At 39.2% G+C, this 18,045-nt stretch overlaps 1 protein-coding gene across 1 annotated transcript; it reads right to left on the reverse strand.

The window, feature by feature from the left end:
- Window positions 1–2,197: 2,197 nt before the first annotated feature.
- On the reverse strand, window positions 2,198–17,201 carry vrk1 (VRK serine/threonine kinase 1). The gene is made up of 13 exons (XM_029494080.1): window positions 17,118–17,201; window positions 16,399–16,558; window positions 15,785–15,840; window positions 12,153–12,222; window positions 11,495–11,582; window positions 10,787–10,895; window positions 7,196–7,288; window positions 6,372–6,504; window positions 5,740–5,860; window positions 5,378–5,436; window positions 4,395–4,564; window positions 2,811–2,898; window positions 2,198–2,429 (listed from the first exon to the last, which is right to left on the reverse strand). The coding sequence occupies exons 2-13, from the start codon at window positions 16,556–16,558 to the stop codon at window positions 2,272–2,274; spliced, it is 1,305 nt and encodes a 434-aa protein (XP_029349940.1). The 5' UTR covers window positions 17,118–17,201; the 3' UTR covers window positions 2,198–2,271.
- Window positions 17,202–18,045: the final 844 nt, after the last annotated feature.

Genomic DNA, 18,045 nt, shown 5'->3' on the forward strand with positions numbered 1-18,045 from the left:
GAAAGAAATCCTGAAAAAGGAAAGCGATACCGCTGGACAGTCAAATCTCATACAAGATGACGGTGATTCTTCTCAGCAGTCAGATGGAAATCCAGGTTAAGACAGCTTGTCAGAAGAAGACAGTGTGGAGGAGGAACACAACAGTATGAGAGAAGAGGATGGAGATCAAGATTCAGTTCCTGAGGAAGAAAGTGATCCAGAGGCTGATAACCCTTGCCAAAATGAGAAAACAATCCAAAAAGAATTATGAAACCAGTCATTAGGTTAACTTTTGATGACCCTGGTAGGGCAAAAGATGAGCCTCTCACTATTGGACATAGAGGAGCTGTCATTAAGATTGGCAAGAGTTAATTTAAACTAGGTCATACACCCTTTCCACTGGTTAATTGAAAAAAAAAAAAAAAAATAGATAAATAAAAAACTTTGATGAGGACATCAAAAACATTTAGAAGGGGGGGGGGTATGTAATGGAGCATATATTAGATATTTGTTTATTTATTTTTGTACTTTTAAGGTCTGCATGATAATCATTTCTCTCTTTCTAATCATTAAGGCAACATTGGCTTTTTCTTTAGCTCCATGATGTAAATGCAGGTTTGTGTATTGTTCTGTTATTGTCTGAGCAAGCCGCTCTATATTAATTGCCCCTTGTGGAATGAATAAATTGATAGGTTGATTGATTGAAAGGCATGAAGACACATCCAGGCTCACACAACCACACAACAAAACTTAATTCATTGTTGGCTTGTTACATTATTTTTATAGTTTGGAAACGTCTTGAGTAATTCAAATCACCAGTGTTGGCTTGGCATTCAGCTCCATGGCTTTAACCAAAGAGCAGATGAAAACATTCTCACTCTGCTTTTCCTGTGTGAACTTTTCAAGCGTGAAGCCACCATGTCTGTACCTCACCTTTCAGTTACAATACTTTGGATCTCCTCCTGCCCCATGCCACTAAAGCACTGACAATTGTCCCAAACACAGGAAACCCACTGGTTGGGGAAACTGTTATTGAGTTATTGGCACATAGTCCCAGGCAGGGTTCGTATCCGCATCACAAGAGGGGTGGTTAGGCCACTGCTGTGAGATTTTAACGCACCGCTGACTTGCTGATAGGGGAGCTGACAAAAGTAAGCACGTGGGCAACAACTGCATGCCAGCCTGGCCAGTGGATAATACATCCATGCCAAATGAAAAAAGGCCAGCTGGGGTGAAAAATGCGTGCCTCTCCCTACAAGTAGAAAAGATGTTGTGTTTAAGTGCTCTCCATCCACCCATCCTTGACAGCCCCCCCAACACACACCTACATTGATGTCATCATGTACTACTGCATCCTACTGTGAGACTATGGCTGTGACATCCTCAAAGGTCAGCATCTGGAAGATGTAGGTGGGGGAGTGGGGTTGGTGAGAGGGGCGTAGGTGTTGGAAGGGAAAGCCAGGCAGGGGGCTCTTTCCTTCTGAAGAGGCTGGAACAATCGATGGATAGCCACCAGCCACCACAGGGGCCGTGATGTCTCCCTTCATGGGGAAGGATGTGTTGGGGAGGGGGAGCAGTAAGCCTGTTGGGGGTTAATGAGAAAGGTGTGTGTGTGGGGGAGGGGGGTCCCCTTCAGAGGTGGTACCTAAGCGAAAGAACAGCAGTGGATGGAAAGATGATGGGCAGCTTGTCAGCAGCTCCTCATGTTAAATTTTGAATACAAAATGTTAATAGAATGGTAATAGAAATGTTCTTCTAATGTTTTTGTGCAAGTTTGGCAACTTGAAAAATTTGTCAAAAATGAGATGTGTGAGCAGCAGGACAAAAAATTACAGGAACAGAATGATCTGAACCAGTCTAAAACATATTTATTACCAACCCCTCCACCCTCATCTGGCAATGCTTTGATCTAAGCACGGGTCCATTTATTCCTTCAAAGGAAGTCATTGTGACATCAACATGTGAAGCCTGTGTACTGGAAAATGTTCCATAAAACTCTGTTACCCTTCTGTCTCAGGTGTTTCTATCCGTGAACCTTCTATTGTGCTTGTATTTTATTTACTGGTTTTAATGGTAGATTTGTTCTCACCATTCAACACCTTGTGGGATTTAGATGATTTAATTTCTTCTTTATTACAATGGATCTCACTTTTAGGACACCAAATAAAATCAAACATCAACCACTATCAGTGCAGGTAGAAAATAAAATATACAAAAGTTAGAAAGGTGATTTATTTTAAAAGGCGGAGGAAAGGTGGGGGTGCAGGGAGGAGTGCAGATACAGATGGATGTTTAGTTGCTGGTTTTCTTGGGCCTTCCTCTGGATTTCTGGGCAACTCCAGGTGAGGTCTGAGTCTCCACATCCACTAGTCTGGATTTGGGGTAGGCCTGTTTTCTCCCAACTGTGTTTTTCACCTTTTTTGGTCGACCCTTCTTGACTCCATTTAATTCTGCAGGAGAAATTCATCAGGTTTATGAATTTTCTCCAGTAAGGACACTAACCCAAACACATATCTCTGGTAACTGGAGATCTAATACCTTCAGCCACACAAACACAAGCGAATAATGTTTAGATCAGGTCAAAACTTAAATACAGAACAAAGACAGTCAGCTTAGAAGCATTTGAGTCTTTTAACATAGATTTACATCATAGATCAGAAAATAATTTGAACAGATTTCATTTGATGGTGGGTCCCTTCATGTCTAATCACTCAGTGATAAAATGTTAAGAGAACAATGGAAACAAAGCAAGTTTCAAATTCCAAAATGAGCCTACATTAAAGAAATAAATAGTAACTGCACAGAAATATGTCATGGGTCTCTGATCATACCTAATTTATTTGTGACTGTCTTTTTCTTCACAGGACTTCCATCAGTCTCACTGTCTTCATTTTCTACTTTTCTTTTCTTGGGCGTTTTCTGGAAAAACAAAATGGAGAGAACAGGAAGTTGATGAGGGTCTTCTTTTTTCCTCTTTTGCTATATTTACTCAACATATTGACATTTTATTTCCCCACAGTAATATGCATGATGGATATCATAATCACATTGACACCTAGAATAGTCAAGAGTTTGAAGCAGGGAATTTGCCTTGGGCCCTTTAGCATCTGAAGGTGGGAGGAATGAAAAGGAGATAAGGTCTTGGCTTGGCAATGTGGTGACCTGACCTCTCTTCCAGATCCTCCTGCCTTATGTGTGAGCAGAGCATTACTGCTCTGCCATCTCACCAAACACCAAGACCTTACTGACCTTTATCCAATATATGTTCCAATATTTTGACCACAAAGCACCAAAAAAACTCTAAGGCATTTTCGCTTCTTTCTGCTCTGAGAGTACATGTAAGGAGTGGGGTCAGCACAGTTGAACGCTTCCCAGAATCACTGCTAATACAAGGTTTTCGCTCAACTGTGAATTAATTATTTCTGTCTTTTCCAGCAACCACAGTGATTGTGGGTATGTTGAGGACACAGTGAGAAATTAAGTCCCCTTAGAGAGTCCTGTGCTTAACAGAGGAAACCAAGTCCTTTGTCCATCCACCTCCTTCCTAGGCTTCTATAATGAACCTCTACTCTAAGTTTGAACTATCACTCACCCCTTGCCTCTTATTCCATTTTTGCTATTGCTACCTCATGTAGCTATGTGGCCCCCACTGAGCTGAACAGGTTGGTGGGATAATTACATATAATAACCAGTGCCGGGGCCAGGTAACCCTTTGGCTTGCAATGCCATATCCCTAGTGGAATCTTCCATATGCATGAGCAAAAGAGAAGCATACAGGAAAGGGGATGTAGAGAGAGGAAGATGGAATGTAGGAAACAAAAAAAGAGTCTTTTTAACTTCATTAACTGAACATCATCACATTTAAAGCTCAAATTTGTCTGTATTTGACTCTACAGTCGCTAAAAACATTAAATTTATAGGATCAGATCAGTTTGACCCTTTCACTGAAGAACTGTTGTTTTACTTTGGTCTTGTTATCCATTGATTCTTAGACCTAGCTGTCGGCTGCTTCTATAGCCAAAGTAAATGGGAGGAATCCTGTATTTTTCTGATCTCAGTGTGAATATTTTATTGTTGTATAAAATTGACAATAGGCTATTTAGAAGTTTAAGGCTTTGATTTTTCATCATTACTCAAAAGTATGAGCAAAAATCAGGACACTGTGGTTTGATACTTTTACAGAACAAACAGGAGGTGTCTGAGGATGTCTTCTCTCGCGAGCTGCGTTCATCACTTCCTACTGGTGGTATCAGTTTAAAATTAGTGGATGTCTCTGACAGATTTCTGGACTACACAATTCTATAAGGTCCACAATGCAATGAAGTTGGCAAGAAGCAGAGAATGCATACGGAGGAGTGTCATTTTTCAAACTGAAGTAGTGAAGTAGTAGGGTATATCAGAATGTCTGTACTGACCTGAGCTCGGGGAGACCCAGCTCCTTTGACAACAGCAAAGTCAAGCTTTCCATCATCTTTAGACTTGATGGTCTTAAGTCCGGCCTGCAGGATTGAGCGCAGCTTGTCATAGGGTGGTGTGTCTTGGTATCCAAGAGATTTAACCTCCTCCATGAACTTCTGGATCTCATCTGCAACCCCAGAGGAATGCAATGATACACTAGTGCCCCGCTTTGTGCGCACAAGAATTATTGGGTGCTTGAATGAATGTCAGAGATACATAATTTAACATGGTTGTTGTAAATGAATGTCAGAAGGCCTCAGTGTGTGTCCCTAGTGTGAGTGTTGCTCTCTGATGTATTTGGGGGTTGGTGCCCTTGTCCCACCCCCACCTTCTGTGGGTTTTTTATTATTGTTATTATTATTTTTGCTTAATTTTGATTATGAATTACTTAATTTTCACTTGCTATTGTCAGTTTATATATCGTTTCTCTAATTCAGATTAAAAAGTCAAGTTTTTGGCTTTAAAAGTTTGAGAATTTGTCTGCGCCTGAGTAGTCACTGCTGCAGGCCAAAAAGCCAACATTGAAATGGCAACTCTCACCCAAGTAAGATGAGAACTTGCCATTTCAAGCAACTGTGAAGTTAATATCCTAATGAGAACCAAGTAAGTTTCTCTTTGAAAAGGTTATAATTAAATCAAGATAAAGAGAATTGAAAGATGCTATCCATGTTAGTAGCCATTTTTGCCTTGCCTGTGTGTTTGCATATGCATTTGTGGAGTATGGTGAAGTGCTTCACTTTTAGTTGACATTTTTTCTATTAATGCTTAGGACTGTGGGACTGAGTTGCAGAGAAGCTGGAGAAATTGGGGAGTTAAGGGATTGGTTTTGGGTGGACTGATTCAATTGATTTATTACTGTTTTTCTGATTTTATTACCATAACAATGCCATCCATCCCAATGTTTGCCACCTATGTCCATGTGTGCATGTATCTTTCTTACCTGGCTTGTCTTGAGTGGAGAAACACTTGGTCATGAACTCAGAAATATCTTCTTGACAACTTTAAAGGAAATGAAAGTTTGGACATTGTCAGCTTAATGCATCTCCCAAGATGCAAAACAATATGAATGTGCACTTGTGTCACTGTTTGTGCATGTAAACACTGTTGCAGTCAAAAAATGTATCTCCTGACAATAAAGTTTAACAAATAGTAAAACGCCTAAGTTGGGGGAAATGATTGTGAAGAGAAGCTAAATACATAAACCCCTCCCTCTGCCAATGCTTGTTCAGAAGTTCCTCCCCTTAAAATTAATGTGTGTGTTGCCGAGTAAATACCGTCTATTTTGTGTTTTTATGCTTGTACCTGATTTTGGAGTCTCTGACATAGAGAGGATCCTGCAGCTTGTCTTCCCAGGGCAGCTGGCTACACAGCCACTGAACCATGCAGTAGGACAGGATCTCCAGGTCACTTCGCCTACTTGGAGCTGGAGCCAACAAACATTACCAGGAGAACTTTAATCGCAGTACCAACATATTAAAAGAAGAAGTACTGCTGTGAATACCAAATCCTGATCAACTATATGCGTTCTAGTATTCATAAATGTGAAGGTAAGAAAAAAAATATATCAAAACTTCTTCCAACACTTTGGATCTGGTTTGTTTCTTTCGCACATAAACACAGAGATTAAAACGTCAATTTGTGTTGTTTTAACTGTTGTAGGAACACCCTATCTTGACTCACCCTATCTTGTCTACTTAAGGTGTAGACATTGACCTTCTTGTTTCACTATGAAAGAAAGTGAATGTGTGCATTCCTTAATAAGATGAGCTTCAGTGTCTTCTAATTGGAAGCCAGTTTCAAGGAATATATCTTTCAAGTAAGACAAAACTGCAATGAACTACTTGAATCAATCTCAGTTATTCCCAATTAGACATTGACTTTATAATGATCTGTATTTGAGGCAAGGAAACTATTTCTACCTCACTTGTACCTACATGCTCCTTTATGAGCGTCAATGCTTGTGAACTCAATGGTGCCGTCATGACATCTCTTGGGATCCTCCTTGTATTCTTTGAGTGCGCCGTCAGGTGAGTATCTATAAGCCAACCCATAGTCCACTAAGTAAACCTACAGTTGACATTAACAGATATTTAGGTGTTGACAAATATGGAAACATTTGACATGCTCTGTATTTGTCATGATGTTGTTTAGCTTAGCTTTTTGAAAGAGGAGCAAATGATTCCGTTTGGTATTTAAAGTTAAATATGCACATGGAAAAGCTTAATTATTATTATAATTTAGTCGGCATTGTGTTTATAAACTACAGTTGGCTTTCTACTGTAATAAAACCAAACATACATCCTAGTAACTGTAGGGTAAAGCAATATAAATAGCATAGCTACACATAGCTTATATTTATAGTCCTGAGGGGCCTGCTGTTAAATTGTTATTTATAAATAGCTCTTTAATAATACCACAACTGATACATTATCAATCTACAATTTTTTTTGCCACAGCCCCTCCCTCTTTGGTAGAAAAAGCTGCTGTCATCTAATCCCCTAACCCCACCCTCTCTCTCACCCCTTCCTCTCCAGGCCTTATTTGAATCTAAAACAGCACAATATTCTTATTTCTCACAAAATATAATCATCCTCTTGCTTATGAGGAAAAGCACCCAGGTAAGAGAAGCATGTCAGTTTCACAAAATTAAGAAACATGGAGCTGAAATTTGAATATATATATATATTTTTTAATTTCCCTAAAATAGAAACACAGGCTGACTTCAGTCATGATGCTTTATGCTTCAACTGCTACTCACCTGGTTGGGATCACTGTAGCTCAACATTAGGTTTGATGCTTTAATGTCTGCATGCACATACTCGTGGTCATGAATGTACTCCAGAATATTCAGCTTGACAAGAAAAAGAAAACAGTGTTAGCTTGAAACAAACATTCCTTTTCTGCCTGGTATAAACGTATGAAGTGTATCTGGACTTAGCTCAGGTTTATGAAGTTAGAAGAACATTGAGCTTTATACCTGCAGTCTGTTTACTAGGGGTGTAATGGCATACTTAGGTCACAGTTTGGTATGTACCTTGGTTTTGAAATCACTTATCGGGAGAGACACTGTTGGTTCTACGGAGGCACTGAGACCACTTTTTTTTGGAAACGAGAAGTGTACTTGCATTTGAGCGCTCACTGATACTAATACTGAGTACTTACGCCATTACACATAAAGTTACTTAGATTTTTTTTCCACAGATAGCTTCTGTTATTTGAACAACCCCAATCAACCCTAATTCCTTAGCATGATTTTCTTGTACATGGGTAACTATACTGCAGTGACTACTGCATATACCACCATTCAGTATTGGTGCTTTCATAAACATGGCACTGCCACACATAGTGTAAGATTTGAGTAAAACTTTTTCATTTACTGAGGGGGGGCGCAGAAAAGATTATTTAGAAATTAAAAGATGATAATGTTAAATGTGAAACTCAGTCAAGCAAATTAATTTGAGGTATTATTTGATTAGTAACCATTTAATTCAGTAAAGGATAATTTATATGAAATGAAAAACACCATTTGTAAACAGTTACACTGCAACAGTAAACTATTTTATTCTGATTCTAAATACAAAATAGGAAATGAATAACCACAAGGCTTGTCGTCCCTGCCCATCTCTTCTATCCACGCCCAGCGCCACTTATTTTTAAATCCTTTGTCTGCTGTTAGGATGCCTTCCCTGCCTGCTCCATTATCTCCAACAGTGACTTCGATTGGGGAGGGGAAAAAAAAAAAACGGCTTGAATGCTGCGTTCATGAAAACTTGGAACCGAGAATCCTATATTCCAACTCGGAAATTTCTCACTTCTGATATCAGTGTTATTACGCTACAGGTTAACTTGGAGAAGAGAAAAAATAAGTTTGGCATATCGCCACAGCATATTGCTGAATGCTAAAATATGTGCAGCAGCCATTTATGTTTATTTTGGAAGCAGTAATTTCCAACTTCGACATCTCAGAGCTCATTTTTCCCAAGTTGTTTGAATGTCACATCACCTGCTACTCTCAACCATGTTTTCCAAGGCCCATATGGCTTGTTATGTTAGTTTGAGAGTGAAAGCTTCATTACTCCCATTCCATTGGCAGGCGACCTCAACTGACTGCTCAAACCTGACCTATCCCACCTCAACAAGTTTTTATTTATTTATTTTTTTATGTTGACCACAATGCTGACATAACTCCTCGCTTCCTGCCTTGCAGTCAAGTGCTGTAAATTTTAATGAGTACGAGTACAAGTACCCATGCCCGTTATCGGACCGATATTGATATCAGTATCAGTGCAGACCTAATTGGTTCAATTGTGTTCAAGTGTACGTGAAAATGTCTCTTCTTCTAACTTGATTGAATAGGTCACTGAAACATTTTCCAAATAACTTTGCAGTCTCAATCTCAAGTTTCGAGTCTTCAATACAACATGATGTACATTTTGTTCAGTGCATGTGTGTGATCATCACTAGCCCTCGCTGGAATCTAGTTTGTTGATACTGATTGAGTGAAATGACCTCTGTGAGGCAGGGAGGGCAGTGATATACTTTAGTGAATATAGGGGGAATGAATGACAGACAAGATGCAGAAGGATGAACAGGAGAGGGGAAGCAGGTGGTGCTGGTAGGAAGTAGTGGAATGAAAGATGCTGTGCTTTTCCTACCACCTCACTCAGGATTAAGAGAGTCCAGAGGGTTTCTGTGCAGTTATCTGGAAAGATGGAAGTTCCGATAGGTAAAGGTGTCCCAGCATTCTAGTGATAGAGTGAAAGAGTGGCTCAACCCATTTTTGGCAGGATTCATTAATCCTTCATAATCTGAACCAACCCAGGCTGGCAAGTGAAACCATGCATGCATGTGGGCATTGCATACATATGAGTGAGACGATCACCAGGGCCCAGAGTTGGGTCAGGGGCCCAGGCTCCCCAGGCTCCTGAGGCACCTAACCCAGAGAGCCAACATAGCCACAACTTCCAGTATTCCAGGTGGGTAATGGAAAGCACCACTGAACCACCCAAGCAAGGGCACGTAGAAGGACAGGATGTAATTTTTTCAAATTATGATTTCAACTTGATGAAAATATACCATAAAGACTGTACTGTACACACAAATGGCAACGTGCCTGACAATCAGGACGGAGTACAGAGAAGGTCAGATCTAACTTTCACTCCTCCTCAGCTCCACCTTCTCCTCTAAATATTGTTTCTTCTAGTTTAAACAAACCAAAATGGTCAAAGAACAAATTACAACGTGGAAGCTTCAAAACAGCAGGTCACAGAGGCTTGTGAATGAACACACACACAACAAGTCATAATTAAAGCATAACTGGACCTGGTGTACCACATCTTAATGTGGACTATCCAAATAAGAGAAAAATCAGGTTGGACATGCACAAAAGCTTTAAAAGTTTACTGGTTCTGCATTTTAGTCAAGTAGTTAGTAATTCAAAAATTATTTCTAAAACATTTTCTCTTCCTCTATATCATGCAAGACAAGGATTATATGACCAGTCTAGGGTCTTGTCTTACTCTGATTAATTTGTTACAGTCCAACTAATGTTAGACTGGAAAGCCTCTCTGTGATTCACTGACTGTGACAGAGCGTGCCCTGTTGACCATTTAATAAATTGAGCTGTTCTCTTCTTTAATGTAACATCCAACATACTAGTGGGTTGTAGTGGTCTGATGAGGGTTAGGAGGGTTAGGATTTTGAAGGTCAGACTGTTTGCCGACTTGTGAAAATCATCTGTTACTGTAAGGCTCGGCAAACAAACAGAGCAGCATTAGTGCTGCACCTTAGCTTCATACTTGCAGTAGAAGCTTAATTTTAATTTGAACAACCAGTTCAACACCTACAATAGAAGGTTGTGGCAGTTAATTGGGACTATCTGACATTGTTTTCTGAGATTCTTCCCTACCGCCACCTACTTCACTTTCATATGAAGAACCTCTCATTATGTTGACATCATCATGACAAGAGAAACTGTACTCCCTGCATTATGCAGCAGGTACAGGTTTTACATGAATACCTGTTGTAAGCGAAGTTGAAGTCAAACCAAAGATAAACCCGACTGTTAGTTGGATGACACACATTTTACCCTACAGCCTATATTATACCAATAATGAACCACAATCACGCTGTCAATGTTAGAAATCAAAATAATGATCTGACAGAGAAACTATAGCTGTTGTGAATTGTGTTTGTCGCTATATTAGTCACTATATTGATTTACAGCAGCTTGAAAAGAGATGTTTCATTAAATTCCTGTAATTTCCTTTAGCTGTCATTCACTACACCCAAATGGAAGGGTGGAAAATGTCCAAGCAAAATGAAACAATGTGATCTTGAAAGAACAAACCAGTCGAATGCCAAGCTGCAGAACCAGTTTTCTGGGGAACTGTTTTCCACACTCTTCGAACTTCTTCTGCAGGTCAGTGCCAAGCCTGTCAATAACCATGAACCTGTACCTTGAATACAAAAACAAAAACTTCAATATTTGTAGCTTGTCAAACAAGCTGAATTAATGACTGATATAGCTGCAGGGGAAGGATTTAGAGCAATGGTCCTGCTGAACCAATCAGGGTATCATTTCTTCCGTTATCCTTTTCAGAGTCTAGATTAAGGCTTTTCAATTTGTTTGTTTTTCCTTATAAAGTCATCCTAACTACTATCCTACCATCAACTAGTCCCCCCAAATTCAGGATCAGCACAGTGTTACCATAATGTGATTCAGTAAGACAAATTCTTCTTTTTCATGTATGTTCTGTTTATTTGTCCATGTGTGGAATTTAACAGGAATGGTTGATTCTCTAGTTTGAAAAAACAAATAAATAAATAAATTAAAAGCCTATACATTTCTGGGGTATTATATTAGCGTCTTTATTAGTTAAAAAATGTTTGCTTGTCAGCTCCCACGTGTAAGTCAGTATATATGTCACATTTTATTAATTTTATAAAGTCCTATTTTTTTTTTTTTTTTTTTTTGAGAAATCAACACAGTACTTCTTATTTCAGTACTTGGTAAAAAACATGGTAAAAGTATGAGTTTTTCTGATCAGATTCTTACCTTTTCCCGCCTTTCTCATGGAGACCTGAGCCCCAGTACCTGGGCACCCCCAGATTTTTCATCTTGTGAAACTTCATCCAGCTTTGTACTACAGGACAGGAGGAGATGTTGAAGATCTTTCAGGCAAAAATGTTCTAAAAGTTTGTTTATTAATCTCTGACATGTACGACAGAATTGTGCTGACAGAAACTTTCTGCAAACACACTGCTAACTGGTGCTGGGTGATGGCTGTGATGCTCAAAGTAATAAGGGTTTTATTCCATGGGGGGAGCCGGGCAGCGTGGCTGCAAGCTAATCTGCTGCTGGGACAAATATTTACCAACAACATGATATTCCAGCATGAATAAAATATGAGCGTTTGATTCCTTAGTAATATAACAGTTAATTGTCAGGGGAGATTGACATTTGGATTGTTATTGTATAAAATGCAAAGCTGTGGCCTGGGGGCCAACAGCGCTTCCACCAAAAGCTTCCCTTCCTCTGTAGCCCCCCATGCCACTGCCAAAAAGTGTTCTTGTTTTTTTTTTTTTTTTTTAATTAAGAAAGTTAGCTTTATTTTATTTGTTTTCCCCGGTTGTGAGAGACTAACGTTTGGTGGTGTACTAAGAGTTCGTATGTGTCTGTGTATATTCTCATAAGGAATTATAATGCGACTTACTCTGATCAGGCTTAGCAGCTCGCATATAAAACTTGAGCTCAGAGAACAGTGGTCCATTTTCACTGGGCTCCTGTTGACAAAACAAAGCCTCAACAGGTGTTTAGATAAAAAAATATCATTGTAAACAACTCATGTAATGTTGGTGCACCTGTATTGTCACCAGTAGAAAGTCCAGTGTGATCCTGAATGTTTATCAGATACAGCGCTTTTAACAAAATAAGCCACGTTTTTACAGCTCTGGAACATGTATTGGACATATTGCACAGAGTTGCAGTGGTTAGCACTGTTGCTCTAGAGAAAGTAGGTACTGGGTCTGACCTCTGGGCCTGAGGCCTTCCTGTGTTTGTTTAAGTTCCACCTAGGTACTCCCACAGTCCAAAGACATGCACGTTAAGTGATAACTCAAAATTTCCTGGAGGTGTGAATGGTCCATACAGCGGCCCTGTGATACACTGGCAACTTGTCCACGGTACACCACCTTTTATCAAATGGGATTAGCTGTAGCATGCATGGTTAAGAAGTACAAATAATGGGTGGATGAAAGCTGTGGAGTCTCTATATTCACAAAGCAGGGCTTTGAATAGTGCAGCAGAATCAACTAGTTGAACCACTAGCATCTTATAAAGAAGTGAGTGTGACTTAAGTTATTCATTTTATGAGTTTGCTAGCATTAGCCTTTAGCCACAAGGATTCAACACTGTAACTTCATAGTTAGTTGCTAGGTTGACCACTCTTAAAGGTAAGGTGAAACACCTCCAAAGACATACATTAATGCAAAGAAAGAGAGAAGTCATAATAGCTCATTGTAATTGTATGCTAGGGTTAGTTTTGCTTAGCTTTTAGCTTTTTTTTTTTTTTTTTATAAAGGAAATCTTTGTTATCTGACAGTCTGTGAAAACAATGGAAGGGAATAAAACAGACACATTTTACATGTTTACATACAATGGTGGAAAAGAGTTTTCAGACACCCTTGAAATTTAACACAATCTCACATATTAAATATTTGCTGAAAAATCTTTTTGTGTTTCAAAATGTTTGGCTGCAGTTCTCAACATTGTCAGTATCAAAGTCAACAAATAACAGAATGTGTTCAAGACAGAACCAAAAATAAATAAACCATCACTTCATCAAATTAATAGTTATAGCCCTCCCATTAGCACATAGTGCTCTAATCCTGGCTAGCATGTTCCACATGAGGTTTTCACATTTTTGAAGGGTAATCCTGTCCCATTCTTCTTGAACAACTGTTTCATTTCTTCCAAATGTTTTGGTTTATGCTTCGAAACAGACCTTTTGATAATCCACCACCAATTTCCATTAGGAACCATATGCAGGGATTGAGCTTGCCAACGTAAAACCTGGACATTGCGCTCCTGCAGCAAAGTTCTACTTGCCCTGGATGTGTGGCAAGGGGCATAATCTTGCTGAAACATGAAGTTTCAATGCAACAGTGCACAAGGAGAAGGGAGCTGCACTCCCTGGGAACCCCAAACCATGATACTGCCTCTGCCATGCTTGATGGTCGGTATTGCACATGCTGCAGATAATACTTTGCCTGGCCTTCTGCATGCCCTCACATTAGAAAGAGAATTAAGCATGAATCTGGACTGATCCAACTGGCCAACTGCAGTTCCTCATTTATCAGGGGCTTCTTGACACCCTTGCAGATCATTAATCTATGATCTAGGAGTTGGCCAAATACAGAACGGGTGAAACACTGGACAACAGTTTTGTTAGACCACTGCTGCTGAAGCTCATGTGATGTAATTCAATGGTTTTCCATGCACATGCGGATCAAAATGCAGTCATTTCTTGCTAAAGAAACCCTGGGATGCACATATCTTGGTTTATCTTCCAAACTGTTGGTTTGTTTCTATTTCTGCAGCGTGGATTCAAGTGCTGAAGGACTACATCTGTACCTTCAGGCTATCTAGCAGCAGCAGTAACCTTCCCAGCTGAGAATGTGTTCCTTTTGGAGTGTTTCCTTCATTAAGTTCCTTGTTTTAGCCATTTTTGTCTCTGAAGAACTTCCACCTAGTTGGCTTTATATTACACAATGCACAACAGCAAAAATAGTATCTTTAATAAAAAGGATGACATATTCATGCATTTTTATGGAATCGATCAATTTTAAGTTTTTCATGTTTTTTTAGGATTTGTTTTGTGTTTTTGTTGTGAATATCCTAAAAGGCATTGCACTTGGAAAATAAGAGCAATTCTTAATGCAAGATATCACAAATGCATGGGATGTCCAAAAATCTTTTGCCACCACTGTATAACAAAATAAAATATAACAGACATGTTCCATATATTATGTTCCATATTTATGTTTGTGTTCTGTACACTTACATAGATTTAAACTACCAACAACTAACCAGCCAAAAAAACATTGCAAACTTATTGAACTATCATGGTATAAATTTGATAAAATTTCTAAAATGTCAACAATACAAAAAGTGGGCGAAATCAATCATTTACTGGACCGAACAGGCCAAATGCTCTCTGCCACTGACTGCTTGTAACAGACATAGCCAACAATGACTGCTGGTAATTGGCCTTATAACCAGTTAGTTCACATACCTATGATCTGGTCTCACTGGTATAGATTTAGTTTTTCACAAATATTGCAAACAGGTCCATTGCCAACATGTACACACATTTACATACCACTGGGTGTAAATGTTATTTCTATTCCAGGTCACTGGCTGAATTCTGTCAGTATGTTTACATGCACAGTTAAGCTGAGCTATGGTTATAGCTCGATAAAGCCATCTAATGGGACTTCTGTCCTTGTCCCAGTATACATGGGCAGGAATGAAATCATGTCGCCTCCACTACGATAGGTGTCGATATGCACTCTTTCGGCTTGTGGATAATGGGTCACTTCCAATTGACCTATAATGTCATAGACCACCACAAAGGTGCAAAAAAAGAAGACTATTGAGCTAGCAAGTTAGCAGGTTTGTATGCGTCCAAAAATGAGCTTTTGCTGCAGACTTTGCCGATTTCAGTCGAGCTAACATGTTTACATGTACTTTAAAAGTGCAGTTTTAGTCGGAGCAATGCAATAATTTGTTTTTTTTTTAGGTGTCATGTTAACATAGTGACTGTGACATTGGACTTTAAAACAGGATAAGTCAGTTGGACTGGTTCAACCACATTAGGCACTAATGCATAACTGCTGAACACACTGCTATGAATTGCAAACAGACCCTATCACACTATGTCCTATCTAATTAACCTAACAAAAAAATTCTCAATATTGATAAGGAAGCTTCAAAACAAAAACAATGTCAGTGAAAATCAAGATGCAAGGAGGTGGATCGTGCTCATATAGAAGTATTGCTCTGTACAGGAAGTGCGCATATGATATATGTACATGAAAGAGGAAAAAAGACACATTTTTATGAGGGCCACACAATAAAGTATAATTAAAATTGCAATATAGCCAGAGACAACCTTGCCAACAAATTATATTTTCCAAATGTTAGACAGAAACAATTATTGCAACTGCATCACAATAGCAATTACTGTCTATCAATATTTGCCAATATACTTTTTTTCATTGCGCATATTGTGCAGCCTTAGTTATCAACATGGTTTCACTGTTTTCAGTTTGTTTGGGGTCTTACCACTTTGATGACGTAGCGAGCATCAGCATCCACAGGTTTAGCAGAATTCTCATCAGCTATAGAACAAAAAGAATAATTTCATAGCTAAAAAGTTGTTCAATTGACTAATATGCCAGACTTTGCAGGTCACAATCATGCAGTACATGCTCCATAATTGCATTTAAACACATTGCTGGGGCCAGTAGAAGAAACATTTCTTTTGGTGTTTCACACCTTTTCAACTTCCTGTAATCCAAATTCACTATCTCCTTTTCAAAGCCAAAACTAAAATACAGTATGTGTTCTAGTTTGAACTTGAAGCAAAAAGCATACAAGAAAAAAACAGGGGATAACCACTTTAAACATTAGACTGTATGTATTAATAGTTCAAGGTTCTTAAAAAAAAAAAAAAAAAGATTAACTTTTAATCAACAAATCCAAAAACAGATAAACTATTAGACTTTCAACTGGTTCAGGGTGTCTCTACAGGATGTATGAATATGGTTATTTTTCTATCAACAGCACATGATTGGCAGACTCTAATGGGTAAAAAAATCATATTAAAATGTCAAACATGTTTTACCACAGCATGTCTGACTTTTAAACTTGCTATTCAGTCTCACATATGTTCTCACCCAAATATATGAGGCCAAACCCCCCTTGGCCAATCGGAGCCCCCAGTTTCCAGGCCTTTTTCCCAGTGTCAGTTAGGACTTCACCAGGTGGGAACTCCTCTGCCAACTTTCTCTTAGCTGGAGCGCGGCCCTTTCCTGCTGCCCGAGCTTTAGGGGGCATCTGTAAGACACATACACGGGAGCATCACTGCCTGCTAGCGTGGATAACTGATTTGTACGCTGAGACATCCCGTGTTGTTCATGAACAACTAGAAATAACGAAGACAGGCGCATTGTATTCCGTCTGGCACGGAATTGTCTTTGGAATGTTGTGTCGATCAAGTTTATTTGAACCTGTATTTACCGGTGAAGCAAGCTAATAACATCTTGGCATCGCGTGTTATATCTTAGTAACGTAACGTGTGAGCAGTTTCAAAGTTCATTATGCCCAGTTTTAATACACATATGCGGTCAGCAGGTACAGTAAATTGTCCAAGCCGCCGTTCAAACAAAAAAAAAGGTTATGGACTGAGCAGGTTGGGCAAAGGCTAACGTTACGTTAGCATGTTAGTAACAGCTACATTGCTAACTGCGTAGTCTTGTTAGCATAATTGTCTCGCGTCTTCCGTTTGATTGCGACGTTTAATGAGAAAAAAACAATGAACGCCGGTAGATGTTTGCAATAGAGTCGACGTAAACGGCAGTTACACGTGTAACCGGACTGTAGGATAGATACGCACCTTCTCTTTGTTGTTTATCGTAGTCTGGGGAGCTAAACTGTTTCAGGACCAAACTTCCCGCAAAACTACAGCTCAGGAAGTGACGTCACCACAGATTGCTATTCTATTGGTTTGCACTGCGTAACTTACGGCGGATAGTCTTCGTAAAGACATGTGGCTGAGACCGGAAACCCCTGCTGAGGGGACGAGAGTGGGTTTACTGAGCAAGTGAGGTAAGAATGCACGTCACAGAATAAAGTCAGTCCCATGCTTCTACCAGCAAACGTTACATTCGCAATATCAGTGAAAGCAGACCAAATAATTCTCTATCAAAACCCCAGACGTGCTGTGATCAAACAGTTTGTTTTAGGGTTTGCATGAGTAAATATTACCCTCACGGAATTAGGCCTATAATGATGTTCAAAGGAATATATTTAGGAGCCGAGCTTCCATACAGGCATCTTTAATAAGTTAATTCATTTTACCTTACAAACAGCATAATATATCATTTTAGACTAAAGCATAATACACTCACCAGTCAACAACTTGGACAGGTGTTTCATTAAATCTAATTTTATTGTGCATATGTGTAAAACTAACTACAAACAAACACTGCAAGCTCAGTGGAAAAGTGTATGTAGAAATCACACTTGGCTAATCCTCACAGTATAAAATTATTGTGGCTCATATGCAGCAGACAAACAGCAGTCTGATCACAGTTTAGTGTCATGTTTTTTTCCACCTGATAACTATAGGTCCCACCCAGTGGTGGTATACAAAGTGCAAGTGCTGTACTTCTGATTCACACCCTTCATATCATTCCACAAGTAGTCCGTTCACTTATTGTAACAGAAATTCATGGTCATTTGCATCTAACATGTTGCTGTGCAACACCTCCAACTTTAAAGTTCTGTCTGCTAGAAGGACTATTTTTCTCAGTGGAAACCAT

Source organism: Echeneis naucrates, chromosome 22, assembly GCF_900963305.1.
Source record: "Echeneis naucrates chromosome 22, fEcheNa1.1, whole genome shotgun sequence".
In the NCBI taxonomy this organism is placed as follows: Eukaryota; Metazoa; Chordata; class Actinopteri; order Carangiformes; family Echeneidae; genus Echeneis; species Echeneis naucrates.